Source organism: Humulus lupulus, chromosome X (assembly GCF_963169125.1).
Source record: "Humulus lupulus chromosome X, drHumLupu1.1, whole genome shotgun sequence".
Lineage (NCBI taxonomy): Eukaryota > Viridiplantae > Streptophyta > Magnoliopsida > Rosales > Cannabaceae > Humulus > Humulus lupulus.
The window spans coordinates 13,726,537-13,738,868 of record NC_084802.1 but is presented as its reverse complement, the minus strand read 5'-3'; the positions used below and the strand labels follow the sequence as shown (position 1 = coordinate 13,738,868).

Genomic DNA, 12,332 nt, shown 5'->3' with positions numbered 1-12,332 from the left:
ACTTGGATATCTAATATATATATATATATATAGATATGTATGAGTTTGAGTATTAATCATTGTTTTTTTTTTTTTTTGAAAATTATAAGCTTTATTAATAAACTTCATTCAACAATACATCCATAATAGAGGCTGGGATCTCCCCAACCTTAAATGTACGATCAGCAGGGGAACAAAATACTCTAGCTAAAGCATGAGCAACCTTATTCGCGGACCGCTTAACAAACACAATAGAAATATCACTACGCATTTGTCACATGGTTTTACATTCAAGTACAATATCTCCAAAATAAGATGCCATAGGAGAGCTACATCGGAGAGCTTGAACTACCAAGAGGCAATCTGTTTCAATTGTAACATTTGACTAATTTTTCCTTTTGATCCAACTTAATGTCTCCCTTATGCCCATTATCTCAGCTAGTTCTGGTGAGATCGACCCCTGCTTACAACTAGCTAACGCCTCAATGGGATAACCTATCGCATTTCTGGCCATACACGCGAAACTGAATGTGCCCCTTTCAGAAAAATAGCGGCATCAACGTTAATTTTTATGTCATTCCCATGTGGTTTCCGCCAGGTAGTTGCTCCATCTCCATTGGACAAAAAGGCCGCAAATGGCACATCGACCTTATTTTGAGCCTGAACCCACTGGTGGAGCATCGACGTGGCCAGTATATTTACTGAAGCTGCATATGTCTTCTTGTTATGCCACACAAGTTCATTACGTGTTCTCCATACACTCCAATACAGAGATGCAATTTTTTGCCTACTGTCCTCATCATTGTTGTTAAAGCTTTGCTCCAGCCATTTGGCAAACGACCCAAAAAAAGGACAAACAACTTTCAGCCCAGAATACCTCCAGCAATTCTGCACAAAAGGGCAGTTTATAAGGCAGTGAAGAATAGATTCAAGTTCACCGTGACAATAAGGGCAATTTTTCTCAATATCAACATGCTTCAGATGTAATTGCAATCGTGTGGGGAGACTTCCTTTTGCTGCACGCCAAAGCAAGTCTTTCACCTTGGGAGGACTTCGAACCTTCCACAAATTCAACCAGATATTCGTTTGAGCCGCTAAAGCCGCTGCCTCCTTCCTTTCCTGCATAATACGATATATGCTCTTGGCAGAGAAGTGACCAGATTTCTCAAGGGCCCAAAACCATGTGAAATACAAATAAATAAAATACAACATTACAAGGAATTGTTCAGATCTTGCCTTTGTCGTTTATTTCCTATCGCTTAACTTGACAAAGCATGCAACTTAACGTTTTCACATGTCACCGAGATTGCTACTTTACTTAGATGATGATTATTATTATTATTATTATTATTATAGGAAACAAAAAAGTTAACCTAACAAGTGATTTTATTCTCATTGGTCATTGCTAGCAACATGAATGATGTTTCTTTTCCAATTTGTTATTTGATAAGAAGATTATACTATTTTGGTAAGTGTAAAGATATGTGCACCTAAGATAAGATAGGTATTTAAATATTACACACAATTATATGACTTGCTTTTTAAAATATTAGATTCCAATTTTAATAAATGTGATTGGAAAGATTAAACTATCATGTCACTTTGTGTAATATTTAAGTGCACATATCATTACTCTTTTAGTAATATGTAATTTGTGTTGAAAAATTATACTCATTTGGTACTATATTCGTAACTTTGTATTTTAACGAAGTACAACTTATTAGTACATTCTTTTAACATGTATCTTTTAATTATGAAATCGATATAAATGAAATATTCCACTCAAATTTAATCAATAACCTTTTCAATAAAACTAAATTGTCATTATTTATTAAACTCTATAGTTTTATTAATTCTTAATTACTATTTATCAAAATTTAATAGTTACTATTCATCAAAACTTAATAATTACTATTTCCTTAATTATTAATTTAATTTATTAGAATTTAGCTAAGAGTGATGATAGATGCACTCACAATTTATACACTCAAATTATACACCATAATATGTAATTAATCTTAACTATATAATTAAGTATTATGTGGACCTCACTTCAAAATATATATGATTGAGATTACGTACACATAATAGTGTATAATTTGATAGTGTAAATTGGGAGTGATCTATCTTTACTCTTTAGTTAAGAGTAATGATAGATGCACTCGCAATTTGTACACTCAAATTATACACAATTATATATAATTAATCTTAACTATACAATTAAATAATATTACGTGAACTCAACTTAAAAATATCTATAATTGAGATTATACTTACACATCATAGTGTATAATGTTACGAGATATTTTAAATTTTGTATGGCATATTTGATAAATTTTATTATATGTTAGATAAAAATTAGTGGCCTTCTAAGTTGTTGAATGTTATTAGATTTAAGTTTTAAAGTAGGCTTATTTGTACGAAAGGATGCTAAACTATATGTCTTGACAAATTAGTCCTCATACTATATTTGTTTTGGTGCAAATACGTTTTTTAGACTAACATTGTTAAAAGTGGTCAATAATATTAACAATTGTATTATTTCTTTCTATAGAATATATATATTGAATATTCCAAATCAAGAAAAGTATCATAAATGATTTTTTCCTTCTGTAAAGTTTTTTTTTTTTATAGTGGGGAGAGGGATTGGAACTTGGGATGTCCATAGGTATAATACCAATAGGTTAAGCTTATGACCAAAAAATTAAAAATGTTTATATAGATAAGTTACACGCAAATATATATATATTACGTAATGGGTAAGTTTGCTTAGTTTTATTTAAAAATTTAATTAATTAATTTATTATAATAATAATATTTAATAATATTTGAATTTATATGAATATAATTACTAAATATTTATTCTAGCAAAATTTATAAAAAAGAGGATTATATATTATATGTTATATATTATTATAATAATATTTTATAAATTTGAATTTATATTAATATAATTATTAAATTACAAGTTTTGTATTATATATTATTACAATAATAATATTTTAATTAAAATTATATAAATATAATTAATGAATGTCTACTCTAATATTACATGTTATTATAATAATAATATTGTATAACATTTGAATTTGAATTTATATTAATATAAATAATAAATATCTAATTATAATAATGATATTTTATAATATTTGAATTTATATTAATATAATTACTAAATATTTATTATAGCCAAATTTATTAAAAATGAAGATTATATATTATATGTTATATATTATTATAATATTTGAATTTATATTAATATAATTATTAAATATCTAGTTTTGTATTATATATTATTATAATAATGATATTTTATAACATTTGAATTTATATTAATATAATTAATAAATATCTAGACACAATAATGATATTTTATAATATTTGAATTTATATTAATATAATTAATAAATATTTATTTTAAAAATATATTTCGTTAAATATGTGGAATATTCTGTTAAAGTTAACAAAATAAATTGTTAAAAAAAATGGTTACTACACACTTTGTATATCTCTTCTATATAAAAAGTGTGTAGATAACAGAAATTCTTGGTTTTAACAGTTTTTTATTTTTTTCCATTAACTTTAATGGAATATTATTATATTTAACAGTAGATTGTAAAAATGACTTAAACTTAAATAAATAAATAATCGAAAAAATTAAAATAAGATATTTTTGAGATACTATACAATGATAATTATTTAACAGTAATAAAATCATACATTTTATAACTTAAATAAAATTTAATTAAACTTAATATTATATTAAACACATAATATATAATCTTTTGTTGTCATTGCCAAATTCAAAAATTAGAACAAACATAAACTTAAATAAAAATTAATTAATTAATTAAAATATGATATTTTTAAGATATTTTATGATAATTTAAATAATTAAATTATATTTATTTAAAAATAATAAATGCAAACATATCATTTTTTTATCTTATAAATTTGTGTGATAGTTTATTTTTTATCAAATAATTTGAGCTCTTTTTCTTCATCAAATTCACCAAAAGACATTGCGAGATACATTAGAAACTAAAAATAGTTGATGCATATATTTAACATATTTATGTTTAGATGTCATATATATAGAGATTATTGATATAAATATTTATGGAAGACTTCTCAATAGTTTTTACCCATGGATGGTTAACATAAAACACTAAACACATTTTTGATGAGAAGTGATTATAATGATAACGAGAATAAATAAATAAAATATATAAAATCAACAATTTCGAAGTTTTTAGACTAATTAGATAATAAACATTAGTTTGAAAGATAATGATCACATTAATTATCATTAATTCCAAAATGATTTTTTTTCTCGCAGAATGAATGAATAATTAATATTAAATAATATATTTTTATTATTTAATTAATAAATTTGTGACTGCCATGTCATCATGTAACCTTTTTAAAAATTTGAAAAAGTCAAATTTTATTTTTAAAAAATATTAATTAACAAATATAAATATAGATTACTGATCTTAATCTAATAGTTAATATTAAAATAATCATTCATGAGTAGTAAATGTTAAGAGTGCCCCCAAATATTTATATATAGTATAGAATTATAATTCATTCTATTGTATATATATTTAAAAAAATAATAAACTATTTTTTATTAAATTTATAGACAATATTTACAATTTTAAAACTAAACAAACATGTATTGTATATTACTTCTACTATCTAGTAAAAGATATATATATTTATATGTGAAAATCAAAATTCAAAATCAATAAATTTGAAGTAACAATCTTTTTTCAGGGCCAACTTGTTAATTAGGGTCAACAATCGGGTACTGTGTCAAGTGTCAACAATAGTTTTTCTTTCTTTACAAATAAAAACAAAAGCATGCCTCTCTTCTTAATTAGATAATATCATATCTAAGTAAGATGATTTCTTCCTAAAGAAAGCTTAACTATTTGAATTTTTTTAATTGGGGACAAGCATCAATAATATTATTTAATTGAATATTAATGTAGTCAATTTAAATACATTGAAGTCAAACCATTTCCATAAAAACCATCAAGATTAGAAGTTAGAACGAGGCTGCTTGATCAAATTAATTAGTCATTGATAATTTAGTGGGTGGCCCCCACATCACATCATATCCATGTACATATATGTATATATATATATATAAATATATATTTATATGAGCTTGATGTGAGCCCATAACTTAACAATTGAGAAAAATATTAACCCAATGGTGCTATAAAAAATCATCAAAACCCAGTTGACAAAACCCAAATAATTGGCTCGCATGATTTTCTTTCATAACAAGTAAAAGTTTATTTTGTTTATAAATTAATAACTACATTATCCAATGCATTTCTATTGTGAACTTAAGTATACATATTGAATAATATTTGCTTTATTAATTAAGTGCTTTTTTTTTGGTATTATTGTTGAAAAGAAAGGATTGTTTATTGTCAACAAGAGAATCCAAATAATTAATTACTTCAATCCTAACATTTTCCCATTTCGACCGACACATAAATTGAACAATAATATAGTCTATACTACATTGAGATGTGCAACAAAATACATGTATATACCAATTTTGTTTGTAATCACTATTCTCACACACTTTTTTTATTCTCTCACACATTTTCTAATTAAATCCCTTTCAAAATTTAAAATAAAAGAATTTATTTTCACACCCCTCTTAAATTTTTAATAAGTATAATATTATCCATAAAACTTTCTTCCCACACCTCTTTAAATTATTATTACTAAATAATACAAATATTATTAAAACTACTATCTCTTAAAGAAACTAATGTAAAATACTCATAATGATCAATGACTCATATTATGATCAATGTTATGTCTTTTACATCTCATTTTCATAGTTTAATGGTCTTTCTTTCCCTTTTATGTTTTTATTTAGTCTTTTTAACGATGTCAATCTTGAGTGACTTGTTGTTATTATACATATTTTAAAAATGCAATAAAAAAAAAGTTCATACATAAGATACAAAAAAAAACAAAAAAAAACTTATTAGAATTAAAATATTTAGCATCTTCACATCCACATCCATATTCATATTTATATTTTGTTCACCCATTACTTTTTTTTTTAGAGTTTTGATTTTTAAATTGATAATCTAACATTTTGTTTTAATGTTTATAGGTAATATGTTGAGAGGGTATGTGTTAAGAATTATAATTTATAATTATAATTGTTTGAGGATATTTATGTTAATTTACACATAATTATATTTGTAAATAGCTAATTAATTACCCATTAATTATAAAAGGGCGGCGATGGGAGAAAAAATGTGTATGTCAATAGTCACAGCCTTACATAAAATAAAATCTCATTACATAATAATGTAATAGCACGAAATTTTTACATATTTACTCAAGAGGATTTTTTTTTAAAAAAAAAACAAAACAAAAATTAACTCAAGAGTCACAATAATTGTGATTTGTGTGACTAAAAAAATATGTGATTTTTAAGTCACAAATTTTGTTGGGACTAAAAGTAAAATATTTTGTAATGAATATATGTTTAGTATCATTTATAAAAAAAAAATATATTTCTAAATTAAAAAGCTAAAAACTGAAATAATTTTAAACAGTAAAAATGATTTTAAAAAACTTAAAATGATTATTTTTATAAGATAAAACAAAAGAGTTTTTTTCTTTTAAAAAAAATCTGTTAATATATATGAACATATGGAATATATATTTATGTAATATATATGAACAAATTTTATCCTTTTGCAAAAATGAATGCATGTCTTTGTTATGTATTGCATAGAGCGTCTCCAACCCTAATGGAGTGCCAAAAATTGTGTAATGTTATATTTAACATATTTTATCTTACAAAAATTTATGACTTCAAAGGTGTTTCAAAAAGTGTGTCAAATTTGACCCATGTTAAAAGTTGTGACAAATTTTACACAAAATATAGCATGTACCAAATTTGATGCATCAATAAATGCTATTTTTTATTTACCATATTGATATCGATTATTATAATTTAGTAATTGACAATTAATTACCAATCATATGTCATTTTTTATTTTTTTAATGACTAATTTTTTGGAATACATAATTTGAATAATAAAAAATAAGAAATAATTAATTTTTGTACGTTCTCAATAAATATTAAATAAATTATTAATTTTTTTGTATTAATTTATATATTGTGCAATGGAGCACAATTATATATATATTAAACCAAATATAGCATTAACTCATTTTTTTTAACTAAATTTGACCCAAAATTTACATCTCGAATGAGAGATAGTCTTAGTTTTATGTACTTAAACTAAGTTTAAGTCTCGATGTACCAACATCTCATAATTAATAATTATTTGATCAATCTAGTTATTAATCTGACTATTGTAAAAATAAGCAAGATGCATGACAAAATCTGCTCCCTATATTTATAACCGAAAGAATTATATTAAAATTATTGAGACAGAAGAAGCAGGCAAATGAGAAGTATAGCATAGCCTGAGCTCAGTCAGTGTACGTATATTTATACGTACATTATACTGTTGAGAGTTGGCTTGTTCAATAATATATGGATGTAAAGCATCGATAATCCACGTACGTCTAGATATTATAAAGACATAATCAATAATTTTTTAATACAGAAATTTCGAAATGTGGATTTTTCAACTCTTATATTCATATTCACGTACCTTGTACAAATATAGTCAAAAGGGCACAACTACTTTGTTCAGTGCATGTCCCACCCTTTAAAATGGATAATGGGTCAGGGCTACTATAGGTTATTGTGAAGAGCCAAATTTGTGTGTGATTCTTGATTTTTGTTCAATTAATATCGACACCAAATATAAAATAAACTACTACTTGAAAAATATACTAATTTCTGGTTTATAAATTGATCAGTTCAATTTGAATTTGTAGCTTACTTAACGTTAAAAAATATATTAAGACGTTAGGGTGACTAATCAACTCCTTTTTAGTCAACATACATATTTAATTAGTATATTATTACACTAAAGAAATATAAGTATGATTAAAATTCTAGCAAAATAATAATAGGTTGAAATAGTTATCGATCTTAATTTAATACATACACCAGATGTATTTGGTTGAAAAATATGCACATAAACACATGCACTAAAATGTTTTTTTTTTTTTAATATTACAATAGATTTAATCTAAAATAAATATAAATAGTTAAAAAAAAGTTTATTACTAGGGATGCACATTTTCTCCATAGGGACCTGCCCTTAATGGGGTAGGGAATCCCCGTTTAAATGGGGAACGGAACAGGGACGAGGATAATTTTTAATCACCGAATGTTAAATAGAGCGGGGATAGGGATAGCACTCCTCGTTCTGACGGGGCCCCGTTTAAATTTTTATATTTTTTGTAATATTTTATATTTGGTTTATATCTTTTTTTATGTGTTATTATAGTATAGTAGTAACTTTGTTAATATTTTAAATTTTATTTAGGATAATATTTAATATTTTAATTTACATATAGTTTATGACTTTTATTTTAAAATTTTAATTTAAAATTTATTTTTTAAACAAATGGGTTCCTCGCCCCAATAGGGGATTCCCTACCCCGCCTTCGACGAGGAATAAGCGGGGATGGGGATTAAAAATATAAATGGAGACAGGGACAGGTGGAACTCCCCGTAATTCCCCGCCCATGTGCATCACTATTTATTACATTGTTTTGTATAATTTATTGTGCAAATTTTGTGAGTACTTATTATCATGATTAGTTGGCTAAGTTTTTGCTTTTCAAAAAGTATTTTCCCAAAAAGTTGATGGGACTAGATTTCTTTAAAAATATTTTTTAGAGCTAAAAGTCAAAGTACATTATAAGTTTTTAGAAGCCTAAAAGCCAAAAAGTAGCTTTTAGAAGCCCGGCCAACCAACCTCATGTATTTATAAGCCAAATACCCCATTTAAGTTCCTAAAAAAAATTAACTTTAAGTTTTTCAATTTAATATAAAGTAGTGCTCTGAACTTATTTTTGGTCAAACTATTTTTCTTGTGACCAATACCCTTCATTTTATTAACTTAATAGTTTGTTTAGAGTTTTTTTATTATAATGCAAAATATATTGTTGACTTGCAATTTCGCTAACAACTAATTAAAACAAAGTTTCAAAAAATAGAAGTTGAGACACTGGATTTTACGTGGTTCAGGTTGTGAATCAACCCTAGTCCACGAGTTACTTATATTTAGGATATTAAAAGCTTGCAAATGTCAAGCTTCTATAAATGTTTTCAGGCAGCGTTTTGACAATGCTCTGAAAACAAGAAAATGAAATCAGGGATCATTTACAAAGTGTGCCCTAATCCTATTTATAAATGGTTAAGGGCAATTAATTCCCTCATTAGGAGTAATTACAATTGTTCTCCCTTAATGGGGACTTAAATGTACAATGAATGATAAATTCCTCCAATTAAGGTGTTGGTGGACCCATGCATATCTCAGTTGACCCAATACGAGGTACCAACACACTACTTTATTGGGCAACATACTCCTAACAATGTCACGAGGGCAGCAATATATTTTCTCATAGGCGGCGTCGTGAGATATCCTACTTGTCACTTGAACCAGATCGACACCACGATCTATGCAATAGTAAGTGCCAAATGGTTGTTAGTGGTTCAAGGTCAATGTGCTTAACACCTGACAACCCTTCTCCATGTTCGGAAGAGGCTTCTCGTAGACCTAAAGGAAATGCATGGAGGAGACTTGGAGCATTGTCGTGGAACATGGTCCTCGGGAAGTAACGTTTCCACGAGAACATACTCCTCCGGTGGTGGTGAACTGTGATTGAAGGCAAGACTTATCTCCCGTGGAGCTCAAAGCAAGCTCCAAGGGACTTAATAAACTTCTGTGAAGTCTTAATTACTTTTTAATGTGTGTCATGTGTCACTTGATGAAAACACAAACAACGTATATATTTTATAAAGTAAAATTAAAACAATTTAATTTTTTGTGAAGCTGTAAATAAAAAGAAAAGAAAACATACAATACTTCTTAACCTAACTAATATAATTTGGAAAGGTTTAGACCAAACTGAGACAATTTAAAAAAGGTTGAGACCTAATTTATAGAAAATCAACTTTTGGAACTTAAATGTTATAAAATGTAAAATAGTATAAATTGGAGTCAAAAAATTTATTTATTTTATTTTTAATGGAGATAAAGAGAGAAATATTATTTTATTATTTCTTAGCTTATTAGTTTTCTTTTATTAAGATTTGAAACTCTATTTTAAATTTAGAAAGGTATATAAAATGGAGGGCAACTCGATTTTATTAAAAAATGGTAAATAATTTCATTAAACAAAAGTCTAAAATTGGTAATTAAAATAGAGAGATAAAATCGTATTATATATTTTAATAAACATATAGGTAAAGTCTAACCATTAAATTAATTAAAAAAAAATATTATTATTTATTATGGAAATTAATGTAATAATATTAGGAAATTATATAATTATTATTGGGAAATTATACGATGTACACTCTATTTTTGGATGTATCAGCACACTCTTAGTTTTCAATATTATGATGATTTTCGGTGTAATTTTTTATGATTGTGTATATTGTAGTTATTTAGAGTAATTTGTAAATTATCATGAAATTCTAAATAATTTACAATGTTAAAAACATTAAATAGCTTGTTGAACACATGATTGTTTTTTTTAATGCGCGGAAAGTAGCTTGTTTGACTCTGTTTTCGGCACTGTAAATTATTTGGAATTTTTTAAAAATTTATAAAATAATTTAAATAACTACAATGTATACGGTCATAAAAAAAATTATGTCGAAAATCCTTCCAACACCGAAAGTGAGAAAAGAAGTGCACCGTACACCAAAAGTAGGGGTTCACAAGAGAAACACCTTTATTATTTAACTAAAAAAATTATTATTATTTTAAAAAATAAAGAGCAATTAGATATATCAAGTATGGGATTTGTAGTTGTAATAAATTATTATTATTATTATTTGTACTTTTTTTTTAGAACTTTGGACAACTTTGGTAACCTAGCCTTTGAGCTGGACTACATGTACTATATGTACTCTTGCACACTCACTAGAATTTTAAACCACTCATATCTTTAAAGTAGAATTGCATTATTTTTTTATGGGTGATTAAAAGAGTAATAAGAGTGAATACATATTTTAGGTGTAAAGTTTATCTCTAATATTGTTATTAGGTTGATAGTTGGTAATTAATATGATTAAAAAACGAACAAAATAAATAAATTTAATTGACATATATTTAACCTTTAAGCTAACACATTTAACATGCATAATAAATAAAGATGGCTTAGGCCCAAGCCTAAAGTTTCCAAGTTAAAAAAAATTAGTTAATCTTATATTTCTTGAAAATTCTATTAAAAATCAAGTAACATGTTAATGTGAAAATATTTATGAAATATAAGCACAAGAACAACAAAATAGATTAAGTCGAGTTCTCCAAATTCTCCCTCGACTTTCGTCCATTTAGCAAGATTATGGGCATAGTAGTAATCCTCGTACTTTGATATTTATATATATATATATCGATTGTGTCTGTAAATACATACCCCACTCTCCATTCCTCATTCCCTGGAGAAAATTAAAGAAATAATTAATAATTAAACTGTAATTTTGGTCCCAAACGACAACAAAGTCTGAGAAAACGACAAATTCCAAATGCTCTTCTTGTTGCTGCAAACGACAATGTCTTCTAATCCTATTCCTATTCCTATTCTTTTCTATCATCACCTTAACTGAAGAATATTCATGTATAGATTATGTACACGTGCCACCTGCATGCAGACAGGACAGCCCTATTTTATATTATAAATATATTCCAAAATCAAAATTGGAGGGTCGTCACAATGCAATTTCAATAGGGACAAAATCGTCATTCCACCACTACAACAGCCTTCTTCCATCATGACAGCGTGACCCATGTTATCATTCCCCTCGCAACCTCACCCACCCCCTGCCTTGATAAACAAAAACCAATCACAGCCCTCCACGTTTCCACCTGATCAAGAATTTCAACGGCTACGATCAAAGAACGCGTGGTCTTCTCGTAGACCTGACCGCACGCTGCCTAAACCCCTCCCTCTAGAAACAGACTAATCCGCAAGCGGCGCGTGCGAAATTACGCGGCTTTGTCCTGGTAAGAACAGAAACGGAGGAACTTAAATTAGGGAACGGTAAGGTCAACCGTCCAAGTCAACCGTTAGGGGTTAAATGGTAAATTAGAAGAATTGTTTATTTTAAAAAAATTGAAAATTTAAACAAAATAATTGGGATTAAAGTAATTAAAGCTGCTTCGTTTTTAATGTTTTTTTATTTTTGGAGTTCGTGAATT

General features: G+C 26.5%; 1 protein-coding gene across 1 annotated transcript; it reads right to left on the bottom strand.

Moving 5' to 3' along the window:
* Positions 1-474: 474 nt before the first annotated feature.
* LOC133805540 (uncharacterized) lies at positions 475-1,104 on the bottom strand. Its single transcript, XM_062243724.1, has one exon. The coding sequence runs from the start codon at positions 1,102-1,104 to the stop codon at positions 475-477; it is 630 nt and encodes a 209-aa protein (XP_062099708.1).
* Between the last annotated feature and the right edge of the window lie 11,228 nt (positions 1,105-12,332).

What these genes read in the sequence shown, in the direction of transcription:
- LOC133805540 (XM_062243724.1), bottom strand. Translation starts at nt 1,104, where the DNA reads ATGCAGGAAAGGAAGGAGGCAGCGGCTTTAGCGGCTCAAACGAATATC.